The 20,937-nt window shown below is 34.6% G+C and overlaps 2 protein-coding genes across 2 annotated transcripts; one reads left to right on the top strand and one right to left on the bottom strand.

Moving 5' to 3' along the window:
- Positions 1 to 1,035: 1,035 nt before the first annotated feature.
- LOC133203569 (histidine ammonia-lyase-like) lies at positions 1,036 to 11,638 on the top strand. The gene is made up of 21 exons (XM_061339340.1): positions 1,036 to 1,371; positions 1,529 to 1,595; positions 2,698 to 2,728; positions 2,973 to 3,047; positions 3,270 to 3,342; positions 3,548 to 3,614; positions 3,779 to 3,816; positions 3,920 to 4,045; positions 6,075 to 6,214; positions 6,306 to 6,405; positions 6,555 to 6,650; positions 7,425 to 7,520; positions 8,821 to 8,879; positions 9,157 to 9,237; positions 9,444 to 9,509; positions 9,936 to 10,014; positions 10,172 to 10,258; positions 10,362 to 10,496; positions 11,005 to 11,113; positions 11,249 to 11,318; positions 11,467 to 11,638. The coding sequence occupies exons 1-21, from the start codon at positions 1,137 to 1,139 to the stop codon at positions 11,614 to 11,616; spliced, it is 1,980 nt and encodes a 659-aa protein (XP_061195324.1). The 5' UTR covers positions 1,036 to 1,136; the 3' UTR covers positions 11,617 to 11,638.
- A 4,543-nt stretch (positions 11,639 to 16,181) lies between these two features.
- Positions 16,182 to 19,234, bottom strand: LOC133203537 (ABC transporter F family member 4-like). Its single transcript, XM_061339308.1, has 4 exons — positions 19,166 to 19,234; positions 18,396 to 18,417; positions 17,979 to 18,026; positions 16,182 to 17,863 (listed from the first exon to the last, which is right to left on the bottom strand). The coding sequence occupies exons 1-4, from the start codon at positions 19,232 to 19,234 to the stop codon at positions 16,182 to 16,184; spliced, it is 1,821 nt and encodes a 606-aa protein (XP_061195292.1).
- Between the last annotated feature and the right edge of the window lie 1,703 nt (positions 19,235 to 20,937).

Raw genomic sequence — 20,937 nt, 5'->3', positions numbered from 1 at the left:
TATCTGACCTACATCTTGCGCTTGAGTATTTGCCTATGCCACTGTGCTAGTAGAACAGATAATAATGTGTCAGAAATGAGACTGAAAATATTTTTAGTATATAATCTAAATAATAGATCATTTAAAGTGATTCATTAAGCTATTGAAACTTTGGTCCTGAGACCCAATGGTAGAGAGGAAGGGTCAATGACCCCTGGAGATTGGAACACCCCCTCCCCCCCCCCCCCCTTTACGCTGTAGGGACCAGTTCCAATATGTAATCTGATATTTACTTTTGTACGTTTTTTCCCCAATCCTATTTTCTTAATTGCAGGAATTTCAAAAGTGAATTCCGTAATTCGCCTTTAGAAGCAAAAAGACTGCATCCTTACAGTGTACCTTACAGTCTCACTATTATCACCCAGAAAGATTTCACCCCCTTTTTTTCATTCCAGAATTTGCATACTAAGGGTACGACCTTACATTCATCTCTTATGGAAAAAGACATTTACTATTCATGAATAGAGGAAAAAGACGTTAGGGAGAGGGAAATTGTGTTCAAAGAGTGTTTGTGTTAGATCTACAGACGCCAAAATATGCAGAGGAAATTAATATGTAGGGATAATTTTGAGAAAGAATGCGATGACCCCTGTGATAGAAAACTAAGATCGACTTTTTATTTATTTGTGACCTATTTCAAGTCCATTAAAAGGAGGATTTTAAGCATTTTAATTATTTTTAAACGAATTCATTGTCTTATGCTTTAAGCATTGCTGTCAGATTTTTTTGAATTGATTTAAAAAAAAAGACTTTAAAACTATACCAGAACCCACCAAAAATCGTATCTATTTGTATAAAATTTCTGGCCTTGGAGAGGGGCTTCTCCGCCCACACCACCCCCTCCTCCCTACAATCCCTCCCCCTTTCCAGAAACCTGATGACGGCCCTGTATTTTCCAGTATTCTTTGATGTGAGATTAGAGGATTTGAAACTACGTGTTATTATTCCCACTTCTTATCAATATCTATTTCACATTTACAAGTATCGTATAAAATAACCCTTCAAAGGGTCAAATTATTAGATAGATAACCATTTGTCTGCAAACACTTGATGTTCTAAGAACTGTAGGTAATTATTCCGTGAACACGTGCATATAAATGAAGCTCTCCGTGCGTGTACGAGGTGATTGGTTCGCTGTCCCCTGTAAAGGGACTGAGAAAGTCACGTGGCTTGGGGAGGAATCTTTAAGGAGGTACTATAAATCTAAGTCTGGGGTGGGGCATGCTCTTAAGGAGAAAGTCTATGAGGTTCGGAAAGCTAAGGGAGCCGCCATCTTGGATCCTGATGACGCAATAAGAGATGTCCTGGACGAAAATGATTTCGTCACTGTCGGTAAGATAAAGCTATCCCGATAGTGAATATATCATATTCTACTATGCATACGTTTCTTAAATAAACGAACATACAAACGTTTGGCGTTCTTCTAATTCAAAAGATAAATTTTATCAAGTACATGTACCTTACTACTATTTATTAAATATTTCATCAGTTCTTGACAGCGATATATCAAGTCCGGTAACGGGACCAGCCGAGCCGGTTTACGTAGAAGAGAAAATGTATCCTTGCTCTGATCTACAGTTTTTCTTTCATTGCAGACCAGCTTTATCTATGCCAACATAAATTACTTTCATTCAACTTTATTATTATACATGTATTTGTAATATATAGGGTTGTTCAAGTCGTCGTTTCTTTTTTAAGGTTTTTGATAGTTCATTTCTCTAACTTTAAAGTGAATGGTGCGAGAATTTCTTGATATGCGATGCAAAGAATAAAAAATGGTAGCAGAGATTTAAGAGAATGAGTCGGTTAATTGACAAGAGTAGCACACCATGATATGCTGTAACTCGGTTAACTGAGAAGAGTAGCACACCATGGTATGCTGGAACTCGGTTAACTGACAAGAGTGGCACACCGTGGCATGCTGAAACTCGGTTAACTGACAAGAGTGGCACACCATTGCATGCTGAAACTCGGTTAACTGACAATGTAGTGAATTACCATGGTATATGACGAACTCGGTTAACTGAAGAGTACATTGCACACTCCGGTATGATGTGGTTCAGTTAATTGACAAAAGTAGCACAGTTACCTGACAGGAGTGCATGGAATACCATGGTTTGCTGTAACTCGGTTACTTGACAAGAGTAGTATGCCATGTTATGCTGTTACTCGGTAAACTGTTTAAATTGCAAATCGATCTCGTTAATATGTGTATCGATTACCTGACAAGAGTAGCACATGCTGTATCTCGGTTACCTGACAAGAGTAGAATACCATGGTTTGCTGTAAGTCGTTAAATTGACCAGACTAAGCATACCATTATATGCTTTAACTCGGTTAACTAGGAAATGTACCATATCAGAGTATGCTGTGGTTCAGTTAACTAACAAGAGGAACACGCCATGGTTTGCTGCAAGTTACCCGACAAGAGTAGCATGCCCATTTATGCGGTTTTTCCGTTACTTGACAATTTGACATACAGTTAATGGCATATCATGATATACTGTGCTCGCAGTTAACAGATGAAAGTAGTAAACCTGGATATGATATTTTTCAGTTTACTACAATGTTTGGATATTTAAAAAAACATATTACACTTAATATTCATCCATGTATGTATTCTGTTCTATTTGACCCATCTTTCCTTGACCATCGAAGTGCAAAAACTAGTGTGGAATCTGCAACCGAGGTAAAATATTCACAAAAATTTTATCTAAAATTATTTCTATCCATTTAAATATTAAATACAAGACTTTTCTATTTATATATACAGGAATTGTAGATTCCTAGATTCAAAGAAAAGCATCAAATTCAAGAATCTTGTTTATAGAGTTTTTATCAAAGTCATTAAACATACGTGATAATTCACACGAAAAACTCTGGAATATCATACTTTGTCGAAAAACATGAAATGCTCCCTCTTGTTTTTACAGTACATTGCTTTAGATGGTAACAGTTTATCAACCGATGACCTACTGAGGTTAGGGAAAGGTCATTACCTGATAAAGGTAAGAATGAAGTACTTTCTATAACTTACAGTCAAATAATGGAGAAATGACATGCATGGTTATCTAGCACAAGTCAGCGAAAGTGTGTCAATTAAAAACTAATGTATCTCCCTGTTTGCTCGCTGCACATCTCTTCACATTGAATGAAATATGTATGATGTAACACGAAGCAAAACTAAGATATAAACAATATCAACTGGACAACTCTTTACATTTTTGTAGCTGACAGTAGAAGCAGAACAAAACGTCAATAAAGCTAGAAAGCTTCTGGACGACATTGTGAGCAGCAATAAAGGTAAAAAATAATCACAAAGGAGAAAAAAAAAAAAAACTTCGCGAAAAATACAAAATAATATTTAAGGACAGACGGTTCACATTGAAAGTCTATTGATTTTGTCTATTGAGTTTACTTTACTAATTAAGATTGAAAAAGAAACACATTTACATTGAGTTTAATGTAAGTCTCAAAAGGATCCGATATCGTCTTTTATTTTTTACAGTTGTTTATGGAATAACAACTGGCTTTGGGAAATTTGCAAGAACCACAATTGAGAAAAACAAACTAATGTGAGTAATTTCTAAGTAATAGAACATTGACTGTATTCAGTATTAGACTTTGCTGTCAGTTTTTGATTAGCTCTGAAAAGGTAAGTAGATTTTTTTACCTGTATTTCCAAACATTTCACTTGTTTGTATCAATACTGACTTGTGTTGATGCTCTATCTTTCTAGTGAACTTCAAGAAAATGTGATTCGTTCTCATGCAGCAGGTAATTAAAGCGATATAGACCATCATCATCATCAATTGATAAGTAGATTACTTATGTGCAGTGATATACTAAATCCTATAAAATCTATCTTAAATACTTCAAGGCGTTGGTCCACCGTTGTCACCTGAACGGACTCGCATGTTGCTGGCATTACGAATTAATGTTCTGGCAAAAGGCTACAGTGGAATATCCATGGAAACTCTGAAGCAGTATATTGCAGCATTTAATGGTATGCTTTCGATATATGCAATGTAAGGATCAAGTATTGTAAGTTAATTCGGCTAGACCAAGAGGTAAATTAAATAAATATATATCCAATCTATACTGGATTTCTAAACTTCTTAAAAATCCTTATAAACAAAATATACATTGATGGCCGGGTCCAGCAACTACTCCTCCAAGCCCCTATCTTTACTCACAAAAATATTAACTGCTGTAACGGAGAAATTTCAGACATACCATGTTACAGCATATTCAAGAAGTGGAGTGAAACAATTGTGGATTCTCAAAAACTTTTAGGAACTTACAGAAAATTGAAAATCACAAAACTTGCCAAAAGTCAGTGATATCAAAATGTATAGTTTTTCAACAGTTTATACAACCATTCCTCAAGATAAATAAAAACGAGGCTTTTTGATATCATAAACAAATGATTCTTCAATAAAAGTAGAACTCGAAAATTTTCACACCTTGTGAACGGTTATCTACAAAATTACTCTGTAAGAATCACTCTGATTCTACACATAAGTACTCTTAGGTTGATATGAAAAGGATGCTGGTGTTGATATCTATGTAGACTTTGGAGACCTGGTCTTCCAACAACTCATGTAATTCTGATGGGCACTTAATGTGCTCATGCAATAGCTGACCTGTTTTATATTCCTTAGAAGCATAATTTATTTAAAAACTTCTACGTAAGAAGAAAACATTTGTTGTGGTCATCAAATATATCGGCGACGTTTTATCAGTTAACAGTAGTTACATCCATTCATATTTTTTTTTTATTTATACATAATTTTATTCACATGAAGTGAATGGGATTAGGCTGCAGACGTAGCCTATTTTAGCCCTCTCCTTTCATATGTGGACTCGATACATCCCAGTGAACTCGAAATAAAAACACCACAGAGTCTGCCTTATCTGTTTCATATTTGGATGTTTTACTGAATATAGACGATAAGGGCCAACTAACAACTGAACTGTTTTTCAAACGAGATGACTTCAGTTTTTCCATCGTCAACTTTCCTTATTTCCACTACCACATGTAAATGCTGTTATGTCTCCCAACTTATTCGATACTCGAGAGCATGCTCTAAGCACGATCAATTTTTAAAACCGAAGCAAGATACTGAAAAATAAATTGATGTTACAAGAATTTCAACAACATCGTTTATAGTCAGCATTTCGTAAATTCTATGGTCCTTATAATGGCCTTATTAGTAAATACAACCTATCATTGGGTCGTATTTTGACTGACGTGTTTTATAGTAATTGTTAGGCCTTTGTTTTTATACTAAATGTGACTAGGAGTGCTCCTTTTACCTGATCAAAACATAGGGCTCAAATTAAAGCAGGTGTGACTGGTCGAGTGGAATGCTTACTCCTAGGCACCTGATTCCACCCTTGGAATTTCCATGGCTCCTAGTTTTATGCCATGTTCACAGATTTGTATTTTGTCGGGTTTTTTTGAGATCGATCACTGTTCGTTATCTTAACCTATTTCATTTATTCCATGAACTGCTTCATGAATGAGGAAGGCGAACACAAAATGTCACAGAAATACAAGGTCGAAAAGTCATTACAGTAACTCTTTCCTCCCATAAACTCTTCCTGTACTTTTACAACAAAATCCCTCAATATCCATCTTTAAACCTTCCTCTGCTTAAACCTACATAATGTACATTTATCTTTTATAACAATGAGCAGGACCGATTACTTGAATGCAGTGCATTTGCTGCTTAAATTAAGACGTCTGTCAATTATGATGAATATTTCTTTTGTAAAATCAATGTCAGTAAAGGAACATGATTGAACAGAGGGATGAATAACCTGAAGACCACTTGCTACTTTAACAAATCTTTCTATCCAAAGTCATGGAAATAGATACTTAATCTAAGATTCATTAGTAAAATGCATTGTAAACTACAGGTCCAAATCTTAGCGTCTTTCCGTTGTTGTCCTATATACATGTACATATTTTTTAATTTTGATTACAATTTTTTTTTATACCTACTTGTGAACATTGCAATTTTATGCAGCTAACTGTTTGCCATGGGTGCCAGAGAAGGGGACTGTTGGTGCCAGTGGCGATTTGGCGCCATTATCACATCTAGCGCTAGGGATGATGGGAGAAGGAAAAATGTGGAGCCCTCAAAGTGGCTGGGCAGACGCTAAATATGTAATTTCACAAAGAAAAAAATCAATTTTTAAAATCCATTTTATATAGGACAATGATTTTGCTTATCATGACCATGTCCACTTTGATTTAGGTTTTAGAATCAAACAAATTGACACCTATAAAACTTGGACCCAAAGAAGGCATAGCTTTAATTAACGGAACTCAGCTGATCACTGCACTCGGTGTTGAAGGTGGGAACCCTCACACTATGATGTTAAAAGAAAATCGATTGTTGTTGAATTTTTATTATTCATCATACATTTACAATCTTAACAACAGTTACATGTGTATACACTGATTGATGAATTAGGTAGTTGTAAAAATTACTTTCTCAATACAGGACTTGAGCGGGCAGAGGCAATAGTGAGACAAGCAGACATTGTAGCTGCTTTTACTTTGGACGTTCTGAAAGGAACTACAAGAGCATTTGATAGCAGTTAGTACTTAACGGAGAAAATGCAGTTACTCAAAATATGTTGGCCAATTTGCAATATTTATTTCATTCCTTGTTAATATCCAATCACCAATACTTTTTTCGAACTATTTCCCCATTCATATGAAAATATCGATATAATAAGGGGAATCATTCAAGATATATTTTAGAAAAAAAGTAAACTTCTTGTGTGCCACCCTTGATCAGGATTACCTGATTTGATAAGACTGTTCTAGACATTATTAGTTTTGTGGACACTTGGAAGGGTAAGACGGAAATTTGTGGGGTCCTTGGAAAAATTTTGTATTTGGCGAGGCGTATACATCTTTTCGAGGACCCAATATATTTCCATATTGGCTCTCTTAGTGTCTACGTTACAAATTTATTGTTTCGATGATTTTTCAACAAAGTTCATTTTCTCATTTTGCAAACGCTTCTGCAGCTATTGTTCACATTGTAACGTCATCTGAAGCTCATGTGATGTCAGTTATTAGGTTCCTTGATAGGTCAATTGAAAAAAGTGTATGGAATTGATATCTGGTCAATGGGTTTCGTGTAAGGGGACATGACTTTGATATTTAGTCATTAAGCTCAAATTGACGGGCTATATGAACTATATCAGGTCAGTATGCGACTTCAAATGGCTTTATACAAAATTCTTTTCGATCAGTGAAATTTCAAGATTTTTATCAGAGGCAGGATAAAGAGAGTTATTTAACCTCTCTTTTTCAATTGCGATAAAATGTCAATTATTAATCTGTCTGTATATATTTTCAGATATCCATGACGTTCGACCACATAAAGGACAGAAGTTGGTGGCCAGGCGCCTTCGCTCTCTCCTTCATTCTGACACACATCCGTCCGGAATAGCAGGTAGAGAAATTTTACAAATGGTGGAGGGTAGATAGGAAATGCATGGAGAAGATTAGAGGATGAACAAGAGGAGGTAGAAAGAGGGACGAAAAAGAGAGAGGAGTTCATGAGAAAAAAGAGAGAAAAGGTCAAAAAGAGAAGAAAGAAGAGGATTACGAATGCTATGCCCATCCCCACAATGAAAGCGGGAAAAGTGTCACACAATTGTTACTAGGGCGATGCATGTATTAGATGGAAATGGCGTAGTATTTTATACCGTATGCATTACAACATGATACATTTATTATTTTTTAACATTCTTACTGCTTTAGGTCTATGATCTATCTTAATATGCTTTGTGAATGGCATTTCCTTGATTGGTATTTTTTTTTTTTTTTTTTTTTTTTTGCTCTTATTTGTGTACGATGCTTCTTGAATAGAGAATTTTATGCACCTTTATTAGCCGACCTGATTTATAGTCATATGAAGCAGGATTTATTCAAAACCTTTTCAAGAGAAAGTGTGGCCTTCAAATCAATATTTAGATATATCGACAATATATATTGTCAATAGTTACTTTCATTCATATGTCGACTCGATACATCCCAGTGAACTCGAAATAAAAGACACTACAGAGTCTGTCACATCTGTTTCATATTTGGATGATTTACTAACTATAAAAGATAATGGCCAACTAATAAGTAAACTGTATGACAAACGGGTTGACTTAAGCTTTCTATCGTCAGTTTTCCTTATTTATGTAGCGATACTCCAATATCACCTGTTTATGGTGTTTATGTCTTCAAACTTATTCGATAAGCAAGAGCATGCATTTTTAAACCGAGGCAAGCTACTAATAAATAAGTTGATGTAACAAGGATATCAGGAACCCCATTTGCAGTCAGATTTTTGCAAATTTTACGGTAGTTATAATGACCTTATTTGTAAATACAAACTATTGTTTGGTCGTATTTTGTTTGACATGTTTCATACCATTTGTTATGTCATTGCTTTTGTATTGAATTTGACTATGGAGTACACGGTCTACCGAATCAAACATAGGGCACTCGACGGGTGTGACCGGTCGATAGGGGATGCTTACTCCTCCTAGGCACCTGATTCCACCTCTGTGTTTCCAAGGGTCTGTGTTTTTTTCCCTTTTAACGATTCATTTAGTTTACTGTTCGTTATCACCACCTTTTATTTGGTGTTATTTCCATGAATTTCAATAGTTTAATGCTTCTTCCTTAATCGAATTGTGTTTGTTTTAAAACTGAGAAAACCCATTTGATTTTAATCGTTTCTCTTGTTATGTCCACAGAGAGCCATCGCTTTTGTAACCGAGTTCAAGATGCCTACACATTGCGATGTTGCCCACAGGTTGGTATTAAATTATAATCTATTGTTTATAGGTAATCATCTTACCTGTCACATGTATGCTTATTGTTATGATAAGTACATGTACAAATTTCTTATGTATATTTATTGTTATTGATAGGTTCATATTTTTCAGGTACAAACATGTATTTGTAAATTATTACAATAGATGGTTATGTTTGTCACCAGTCCTTATTGGTTTATTTATAGTTATTGATAGGTACATATGTCTCGGGTTCATACATGTATTATTACTAAGTATAAGTATTGTTACTGATAGGTACACGGAGTAGTAAATGACACACTGGCCTTTGTCAGAAGCATACTTTCGGTGGAAGTCAATAGTGCCACTGACAACCCTGTATCCTTTTACACACTATCAAGTCTATCAAGTGACCTGTTTAAGTAGAATCCTATCATGTCCTTCAGATTAAGTACAGTTATAATTTGGAATTTATATGGAAATTCTACTTCAAAGTTCATTTCTTTTCAGTTTTAATAGACGTTTCAGATTTTTTTTTTAATAATCGTAAACAATACAAACTTGTTAGCTCTAACTTGCATTAGATGGTATTTGCAGAAACAGGAGAAATCATATCTGGTGGAAATTTTCACGGCGAATATCCCGCTAAGGTAAATAGACGTTAAGACTCATTTTCTACACGGCTTTATTAAATACTCATGCACAAAGAATTATGCTGTGTAATTATTGTCAAAATGCCTCTTTTTGACGCCAAAGACAAAATCTTTTCCTGTAAAAATCATTGCTTTTATCGTAGTTTTTCTTTAATTTGTCTCCTAGGGACAGGGGCATAAATTTCAAAATTTAATTCTTACTTGCATTAAAATTAAATAAAAGATGTATAAATGTAACGGTGTTCTGTAAATTGCAAGCATTTGAATCTTCAATGGTATGAACGAAGCAGTAAAATGTAAACAAACCAGTCTCACACAGAACACCCTTAATTCAAACTTTATACATTTCTTCGAAACAAACTTATCTCTAATTTGAATCAACACATATCATCTTTGTATTGCAACGTTTGCATTTTACTAAAGGCTCTAGACTACCTGGCTATTGGAGTACATGAAATCGCAAATATGAGCGAGAGAAGGATAGAGAGGCTTGTCAATCCGGGTACTCTTGTTTTATGTTTTTAAATATTGTATGATCTAATCCACGTTCAGTTTCGTCTACCTATTAACTGATTTGATACGGAATATAGTCAAAATTTCAAGTTTATAAAGCCCTTGAATTGAAAGAGTTTAAGGAAACACACTTGGGTAATTTTCAGCCTACAGTGAGTTGGATGCCTTTCTGACCCCGGACGGAGGTTTGAATTCTGGATTTATGATTGCACACTGTACAGCAGCCGCATTAGGTAAAGACACTATCAAGAACTTCTCTGTCATCTTCTTAAAGTTAAATGAGGATAGAATTTCATCGATGAATTGTTTTCTTTTTATACTTTGTCTTTTTTGCAGTGTCTGAAAATAAAGTGTTGTGTCACCCGGCCTCGATCGACTCTTTAACGACGAGCGCGGGAACTGAGGATCACGTGTCTATGGGCGGATTTGCCGCCAGGAAATGTCTTCGTGTTGTAGAACACGTGGAGCAAGGTAAGATGATAACTAATTATTCTATCTTTCTTTCGACCAAAAAAGTATTTGCAGTGCAGTGTGTTTCAGTAAGTGTATGATATCCAGAAAAGTCTCTATTCTTACCTTTGTGTTTTACCAATATGACTGTGATGTGGTGCGTTTATTTTTTTACCATGAGTTGCAAGTTAAAATATGGTTCAGGGGTTGAAAATTCTATTTGCGCCTATTTCTCTTTATCGAAAATGTACATTTTTTTCATTCCGAACAATTTCCATGCATATTATATAAATTTCATTTACCCATTTCTTTATTTTCTTTATCATTTACCATAAAAAAAAAAAACCACACACACACAAAACAAAACTCGGTCTGGTTTTTTTTTTCATTACACTGATCTGTCATTCAAAAATATTTAGCAAGCAGACCAAAACAAAAAAATACTAAACAAAACAAAAAGCAAAGATAAAGTTAAATAAAAATCCTTGCAAGCTAAATTTCTTAACATGAGACAGTAATATTTTTGCAGTGTTGGCCATAGAGCTTCTTGCTGCTTGTCAAGCCATTGAGTTTTTGAGACCATTGACAACAACACCCCCGCTAGAAGAAGTGTATAAACTTGTCAGAAAGTTAGCAGGGTATTTATTCTTTTGAAGGAATTTTTTAAATGAATGCAGCTTTTTAAAAATGAAAATTAATAGATAAATTCTATCTATCTGAATTACTAGTATATAATATACCTTCGATATACGAGTATATTTTTAACGTTTTAGTCCATGGAAAAAAGACAGATTCATGGCTCCAGATATAGATGCTGTCACAAAACTGCTGCAAGAAGAGACTGTAAGTTAAACACAAAACCTAATTCACTAAACACTGTACGAAAAAAAAACATCATTCATCTACCTCTTTGGAAGAAATACGCCTATTAACGCAAACAATAAACGAAAGGACAAAGTATAACCAAACTGTTTACTCTTTGGTTTTTAAGGTTTGGAGGAAAGTAAAGCCTTTTATGGATAATTACCATGCTCAGCAGGATATCGAAACAAGGGTTTTCTCCCCTACATCAAGTTTCTCTGCTGAAGCGCCATCTGTTGCCAAAAGACGTAAAACCAGCAGTATGTCCCGACCACGATAATCCTACCAAAGTTGCCATCCAATCTCATTTAAAATTACAAATTGTGTTTTTCATTTACAAAATTTATCATAATTTCTAAAACATGGAGTTGGGAATTAATATGTGAGCATCACATCATCAGCCATCTACATGTGTGAATATGGAAAGTATTTTCCTAAATATCATGACTTTTATATTTGTATATAAATATTTTTTATTATTATGTTTAATATATGAGGGAAATGTTCGGTGTGAAATATCTGCTATTTTTTAAACAAGATTAGTGTATACCTGAAATAAATTAAACTGCTTTTAAAATCTTTTATGTTACTTCCACTGGGATAGTTATATACTTTTACTAAGAAAGTTAAATGCTTCCATTAGGATAGTTTATTGATTCCACTAGGATAGTTAATTGGCAAGAGACATTTCTTGTTCTCTTTTAAAAGTCAGTTTGTCTCTCTTTCCAGATTTCTTTCCTCTCAATTTGTTTTGCAAGAAATCGTGGATGTATATAAAGTCATTAATTGAACCAAGTGAAAAAAGAATCTAGCGTGGATTCCCCATGGCCACTGATTAAGTGTTTTAGAAATACTTAGTATATTAAAGAACCGTATTAGAAAGTTAAGAGGCAATATGCGAACCATCCATCCTTCCATTTTCACACAATCGCAGGTGATAAAAGAATTTGAAAAACTACATGAACAATATGTTATGGTTCCAGCTGACAAGGCTTGTAATAAGAATATCGTCATTTTAGAAGAACTTGGTTTTAATTCTACGTCTGGAAATCCAACATATAATCACAATTTACTTTCTAAGGATGCAATTCTTCAAAATCACGTTTCAGTGTTCAAAACTTTTAACATTCTAATATACCAGTCAACCAAGGTGAGTTCGATCTACCCTACCTATATTGGATTCCTAAAATTCATAAAAAGTCTTACAAAAATACATTGCCTTGTCCAGCAAATGCTCAACTAACCCCTATCTTTACTCCTCAAAAATATTAACTGCTGTAAAAAAGAAAGTCTAGACCTACTGTGCTTCAGCATATTTAAGAAGTGGTGTTAATCATAAATCAAAAATACCAAACAGCTTTTAATTTAAAAACAACAAATTTTTCTTAAGTCAATAAAATCAATACGTACACTTTTCTACACTTTATACAACGATTCCTCATGATAAATTAAATAGAAGGGCTTTCTGGTATTAAAAACAACTGTGTGTTTTTTTTCAATAAAGATGGAACTCGAAAATTTTCGTATCTTGTGATTGGTCATCATCAAAATTACTTTGTTAAAAATTACTCTGATTCTAAACGAAGTACTCTGAAGTTGATAGTAAAAGGAGTTTCTTAGTGACAACATTGTTGTAGTTTTTGGAAACCAGGCCTTCCAACAAACTGATGGAAATACGATGGGCACTAATTGTGCTCCTTTATTAACTGACCAATTTTTATATTTCCATGAAGCAGAATGTATTCAAAAACTTTGACTTGAGAAGAAGAAAACATTTGCTGTGGCCTTCAACTCGACATTCAGATATAGCGAGACTTCAGCTTTTCCATAGTCAACCTTCCTTATAAATGTTGTAATATTCCGCTATCATCTGCATATGGTGTTTTTATCTACCAACTTACACGTTTTTTTGATTGATCACTAAATTCAGAGCATGCTTTGAGTACGATCAATTTTTAAATCTAGGCAGGCTACTGACAGATAAATTGATGTTACAGGGATTTCAACAACCCCGTTTAAAGTCAGCATTTTGTAACTCTATGGTCGTTCTAATGAACTTGTTTTCATAAATAACCTATTATTGGATCGTATCTTATAGCTGACTTGTTTCATACCAATTGTTCGGCCTTTGTTTTTGTACTAAATTTGACTACGTAATATTCCCTCTACCTGATCAATATATACGGCTCAAGGCGGATGTGACCGTTAAACAGAGGATTCTTACTCCTCCAAGGCACCTGATCTCACCTCTGAAATTCCCAAGAGTCTGTGTTTTATGCTCTGTTCACAGATTGGTATTGTTTGTATATTTTTTGTGATTGATCACTCGTTATCTTCACATTTTTCAGTAAATACTACACATTAATCATAACTAGAATTTCTAAGAACACAGTCCCTGTTAATAAGTTAATTTCTGATTTTCTCATAGTGTGAATTAATCCATTTTATAAACAAAGTTTCCATCGTGTTATTTTCTAAAAATAATTTATTGCGAGTGGCAGTATTGAATGACAAATTCTTTTTATGCCATTGATAGCTTTACACTGTTATCACCATATAAAATTCACCGGCTCAACCTTGTAAGACATATTTTGTTTTATTTGGTGTATTATTTGTACATGTAGCATTATTATTTGCATGTTTCTTGATGTGCAGTTTTTCTTGAGAAACCTATCAAGAAACTAAGCGTTATATGTCGTGGGTGATACAAATTACTTATACTGAGTAATCATCCTATGTTTGAAATCAAAATGGATCAAATGGAATTAAAATTTCATTCATTTTCGAGTGTGTGTTGTGTTATACAATGCAGAATAAGCATGCAGTCCGTACAGTCCGTTTACTTTCATAAAAAGATTCCAGCAATACTACTAGAATAGACCCCGTTTCAGATAATTTTTTTCCGGAATGCTTTAGATTACAGTTCTAGATCAAAGTCGCTCCCCATCTACATGTAGATCAGTAAATCAAAGGAAAAAATGTTGAAGTCCAACAAGCCTTGTAATTCCTGCGATTTTGGTCTGTTTTATCTTGGCCGGGAGTATTCAGAATTTGACTTATATACACGCTAGATATATTTCTAAGCAAAATAACTGATCATCTAAGAATTTAAACTCTTTAGGAAATATATATCATAGTTTTGAAGCAAGCGTAGTTTTTACCTTTAGGCATCTTAAGCCCAGATCAATAGATGGAAGTGGCGGCGAGTTTAAGGTCTTGTTGATTTTATGATATATGTAGGGCTGTAACATTTTTTAATTTACTTATTTAGATGGATGCACATATGCTCTAGACGGTTAAATTGTTGAAATACACAGGTATCAATCAATCTGCCTGTCGACTGTTAATTTTCATATTTTCGACTTTAAACTGAATCCATAAGCTAGTTTTAATCATAACTGTCTAGAGCATCGTTTAGGGAAGAAGATTCAAATTTTTTCAGAACAACAGATTTTTTTTTCAATGAAAATAAAATCGATGAATAAAAGGAAAAGTTATGTCCTTTTAAATCTTCTCCTCAACAGTTGAATCGATAATGATAAGATAATTGTAAGATTCTTCGTTTTGTGTATTTTAGAGTTTGTGCAACTAATGGTTAGGATTATGTCAAAGACTAGTTCCAAGATGATCAAAGGAATAAGCTGGCGGTTGGAAGGAGGGGGGCGGGGTTGAAGCTAGGAGCTCAGCAGCTGCCATTTGTCAAATATGTATTTATTCCCAAGCCCATAAACGTAGAAGGAAAGACCTTAGGTGTGAGATTTTTTAAAGGAATGTGAGAATCTTGAATAGCCAGGGTTAAGCAACTGTATTTAAAGAACAATCCTCTACTCGTATGATAAACATTTTTACATCATATTAGGCGGCAGCCATCATCGGCATTAATGTCAAAACATCAAACATCACAGAGTTTTAGAAATATTTTTAAATGAACAAGAAAGCTTCTATTTTTCATAATATCGATGAGAAAACATGCATGTATCATCAAGTAGTGTTATTTTCATTTATTTCCGTAGCCAATAGAAGTATAAATGTAGGAAGCAACATAAACAATGCCTCGATATTAACGATTCCTTTATTTGTTTAACTTGATATCTAGCATCAGTATACTTCAAACACTGAATGGTCAGGATTTTATTTCAGAATCTTGTTAACGGCTTTTGTCAGAAATTAAAATGTGCCTCAGATGAGGTTGTAACGATTTTGCCTCTTATAACAATATATACATCTTACATGGTAATATCATCATCCTGATCTCAATATGTCCATATTTTGATGAAAATTGTAAGATTAAATTGATCTTTACTTTTTATGTTATTTTGAAAAACAAGTACATTTTTAATTCATTAGATGATGCATGGAGCTTAACATACTGCAAAGCACTACAGTATATAAATAAATTTATTGCTGGTTGATCATTCACAGCCCAAGGCATATGACATACTACTGTTCATGACTTGGTTTTATAATGCTAAAATAAAATTCGATCTTTAAATTTTGGCTTGCACATAGCACAGTTGCCCATTTGTTTGTGTTCGAAAATTGTAAAAAAAAAAAAAAAAAAAAAAAAAAAAAAAAAAAAAAAAATAAAATAAAATAAAAAATGTAAGCAATTGTTTTGTTGCCAATTGCTAAGCAGTTCCAGTAAATCAATTATTTCATGTATTCTTAACTTCCAAATAACGATAAACTAATTCATGCAACATTTATTAAAAAGAAATAACAATCATTTGAATAAATATAGTTCATATCCATTGGGCAAGCGTCCGTTTTCCAATACACTTAATCACTTAGTAAAAACAACATCTGCGTTCTCGTGATCATCCTGATTAATGTCTATTCTTTTCGTTAATCGCGATCCTCCTTTGATGGCCGTCTTCGTTTGCCACCTTTTTCATCATCTCCGTCATCACGTTTTGGAGGTTTTCTGCATCGATCACCCTTTTCTTCATTTTCTCTTTCATCTCTTGGAGGAGGTCTTCGTCGGCGTCCACCCTCTTCATTTTCACGTTCTTCCTTTTTGGGGGGTCGTTTGCGGTCACTGTCCTCATCATCTCCGCCATCACGTCGGGGTGGTGGTCTTCGTCGGCCACCCTTTTTATCATCATCATCATCATCATCATCTTTGCCATCTCCTCGGGGTTTTTTGCGACGATCACCCTTTTCCTCATTCTCTCGTTCATCTCTTGGAGGAGGTCTTCGTCGGCGTCCACCCTCTTCGTTTACGCGCTCTTCCTTTTTTGGGGGTCGTTTGCGGTCACTGTCCTCATCATCTCCGCCATCACGTCGGGGTGGTGGTCGTCGTTTGCCACCCTTTTTATCATCATCGTCATCATCTTTGCCATCTCCTCGGGGTTTTTTGCGACGATCACCCTTTTCCTCATTCTCTCGTTCATCTCTTGGAGGAGGTCTTCGTCGGCGTCCACCCTCTTCGTTTTCGCGCTCTTCCTTTTTGGGGGGTCGTTTGCGGTCACTGTCCTCATCATCTCCGCCATCACGTCGGGGTGGTGGTCGTCGTTTGCCACCCTTTTTATCATCATCGTCATCATCTTTGCCATCTCCTCGGGGTTTTTTGCGACGATCACCCTTTTCCTCATTCTCTCGTTCATCTCTTGGAGGAGGTCTTCGTCGGCGTCCACCCTCTTCGTTTTCACGCTCTTCCTTTTTGGGGGGTCGTTTGCGGTCACTGTCCTCATCATCTCCGCCATCACGTCGGGGTGGTGGTCGTCGTTTGCCACCCTTTTTATCATCATCGTCATCATCTTTGCCATCTCCTCGGGGTTTTTTGCGACGATCACCCTTTTCCTCATTCTCTCGTTCATCTCTTGGAGGAGGCCTTCGTCGGCGTCCACCCTCTTCGTTTTCACGCTCTTCCTTTTTGGGGGGTCGTTTGCGGTCACTGTCCTCATCATCTCCGCCATCACGTCGGGGTGGTGGTCGTCGTTTGCCACCCCTTTTATCATCATCGTCATCATCTTTGCCATCTCCTCGGGGTTTTTTGCGTCGATCACCCTTTTCCTCATTCTCTCGTTCATCTCTTGGAGGAGGCCTTCGTCGGCGTCCACCCTCTTCGTTTTCGCGCTCTTCCTTTTTGGGGGGTCGTTTGCGGTCACTGTCCTCATCATCTCCGCCATCACGTCGGGGTGGTGGTCGTCGTTTGCCATCCTTTTTATCATCATCGTCATCATCTTTGCCATCTCCTCGGGGTTTTTTGCGACGATCACCCTTTTCCTCATTCTCTCGTTCATCTCTTGGAGGAGGTCTTCGTCGGCGTCCACCCTCTTCGTTTTCGCGCTCTTCCTTTTTGGGGGGTCGTTTGCGGTCACTGTCCTCATCATCTCCGCCATCACGTCGGGGTGGTGGTCGTCGTTTGCCACCCTTTTTATCATCATCCTCATCATCTCCGTTCCGTCGAGGTGGTGGTCTTTTGCGATCACCATCCTTGTCGTCTCCATCGTCACGTCTTGGCGGAGGTCGTTTTTGTTTTCCTTCCTTATCATTATCACCTTTCAGTTGTTTCTTATCACCACCTTTAAATGAAGAGCCTGACGTTTATCTGAGATCGTAAGGAGTGATTACAAGTTCAAGGTGATTGAATTAAAAATATATAAAAGGGAAATAATAAAATTTAAAAGCAAGCCTCACCTTCTATTTCATCCAACATACGCTCAAGAAGATCAATTTCCAAATCATCTGAAATAATAGAGGAAAAATTAAAACTCGTGAAGCGGAGTAACCCTGTGCTAAGAGAGAAAGTTATAAAAGTTGTAAATCACAATGTTTCCTTCGTATTTTTTTTTATCATTAACAACGGTTTATTTTAAATTTTGGCCTATTTTATAATGAATTTCCTCGACGTACATATTTATTTGCATTTTCTGTTAACAAATTATTGTCATTTAAGAAAAAAATTGAATTTCGTCGAGCAGAGGCCGATCTACACAAAACAAGAAAACAATTTCAATTCTACACTTATATTAAAAGAGTTTAACACATGTCAATTTATTAGCATTGAATTTATTTTACTATGCTATGATTATATATAAAACATAAATATCTTACCTCTTTCGCCCCCTTTCTTTCCCTGTTCAGAAATGAATTTAAAAATACACTTATTAAAACAAAAAAATCGTACAAGAAAAAAACGAGTTATTTACAAATTATTTTAATTATGCAAGAGTTATATAGGAAAAGATATTGGTTAAAACATTTGCAACAGACATTATCAAAGTCGATAATTTAACTACGTCAAAGAATTAATTGTTCTAAATATCTCAGACAAGGTAACGGTCGGTTCTGGAAAATCTGAATAGTCTAAACAAAAATTATTTCAATTCTCATTTTGGAACACTTATATGGTCTCTTAAAATAAATTTGAATTGTGTTTATTCATTACCAAAGTTTTCTTCTTCTTTTTTTTTTTTTTTTTGTCTTGTTTTCGTTCTGTTTTGTTTTGTTTTTTGTTGTTTTGTTTTCGTTTTTTTTTAGCTATTTAATTGAATATATTTAATTAAGAACATAGAATAAAATTCATTTAATTAAGAACTATTAATAAAGAATACCTTAATTTTGATATAAGGAGTAACTAACAAGGAATTGAATTGATGATTACGCATGCAAAAATCAAATAGTGTCCGTGAATTCAACATTCTTTTATTTTAAAACATTTGAAAGAATACTTAAAAGATTCTTCTCAGGATATATCATATTTCAAAAGTTTGAACAAAGACTATTTCCTACATTTGAATTTGCCTTTCGAATTGATGAAAATATTCTTTTAGGCATTAAAGTACTGATTAATAATTAATTAGAATTTTTAATTACATGCTTACCTTTGGAGGACGAGCCTGCACAAGCAGGAACCCACAGAGGAGGGCGACGCCTAGAAGTGCAACCTTCATCTTCTCGGTTCTTCTCTCTCTCCCAGCCTTAACCGCTCTCCCCTTATATACCTTATACGGTACCCCAATTCCTGACCGACTCAAATCGCCTTACGGTGCCCTCCATTGAATCGGAATCAGTTTAGAGTCGATATTTACAATATTATTTTTGTTGAGCTTTGTTAAAATCTTGCGAAAAGGATATAAGTTTATTTCAGTCTATGTCTTCTCATCACGAACTCTTAGAATGTTCACCAGAATAAAGCTTATTGAAGAGGTCATATTATTTTTTCTCATTTGTTTATTAAGAGATGGTTAAATTACCTTTTTAAGCTACATGAACGAAAAATTACGGGGTGAAATTATAACTTCTGATTTCGATTTGAATTTAATAATTTGTCCTCATAAAAAGATATTAAAGAGGAGGAATTCTTCATATATATCGATTTAGTAAGTAATTAGAAAATGAAAGATTTAAATAATGGAACAGTGAAGAATGATTTTGACCTTGTAATCTACCTAATGGAAATTTTTTTTTAATGTTTACATATTTATCATCAAATATTGTAAACATTACCTTGGTTTTGGATCCAGTGGAAGGAGTAAAAAAAAATGTAGCATTTAAAGTCGAACATGTAATATAAATTATTCATGTGTTTATAAATATTTATTCATGTTTTTATAAATATGTTATGAATTTGCCTTTTCTTTCTCTTTGAATTTTCTTTTCTAATAGAAAAAAAATGACACAAAGATATGTTTTCTTTTCATAGCATGTACTTACACTAACCTACATTTTCAATTATAGGTTCCTGGTTGTTTCGTTGTATGTATAAGTATACTCCGATTTTGCTCCTTTAAGCAAACAGTTTTCATCCCCTTTATCTTTGCGAAATAATTCGTCACTTTCAAATAAAAAATGAATTTCTATATTTTGTTTCATATACAGAAAAATAAAAAATGTCAATGACATTTTTTGAAACTGTTTTTGTGACATTCAGTTTCCTTATAATCTGTATCAGAGAATGATTTTGAGAAAAATGATTAGAATCAGTTTGAAAGCTATTTAAACCTCAGAAAAACTCGTTTTTTTTTAAAGATAGAATGATCATTTATGTATAATGCTGGATATTTTTACTGATTAAAAAATCTAAATAAATTGCTGTTATTATTGAATTGCCCAGGATTGATAGTCTTTAGTGTCTTAATAGGGTAACTTAAGATTTTATTATTTATACAAATGCTTAGAAAAATTCCGACGACAATGGAAAATAAATCGATTTTGAAATAAGTAGAAAGTTAATAAGAGAGAAATGACAAAATTTTCAAAGACAGAGATGTATAACAGGGAGAACAAATAAATGTTTGGAAAACTATTATGAGAGTAAATCTTAACTCTGAACATGTTTTCCATGTGAGATGTAAATGTTTGTTCATCAAAGGAAGATCGGATAAAAATTAATATTAGTATAGAGTCGCCAACAGGTTGATTAATAAATTAAATAAACCATTTAATAATGTACGTCTACATTCGTGCATAGTGACAGCTTTAAGCTAAATAGTATCTTTTTGTGTTCAACCGTTCAGCGTCACTATTGGAATAAAATCCATTCTACTTCGTTAAATGTCGACAATAAGACTGGTAAACATTATTCCACCTGCTAAAGAGACATTTGGAAACCCTTTTCTTCGTCAGTGTTAATATTTTCAAGACTTACTGGAAA

This window comes from Saccostrea echinata, unplaced genomic scaffold (genome assembly GCF_033153115.1).
Source record: "Saccostrea echinata isolate AGI-Se365-2 ecotype Australia unplaced genomic scaffold, CSIRO_AGI_Sech_v1 ptg000051l, whole genome shotgun sequence".
Lineage (NCBI taxonomy): Eukaryota > Metazoa > Mollusca > Bivalvia > Ostreida > Ostreidae > Saccostrea > Saccostrea echinata.
The sequence above is the reverse complement of the archived record's forward strand: the minus strand, read 5'-3'. Positions and strand labels throughout refer to the sequence as shown.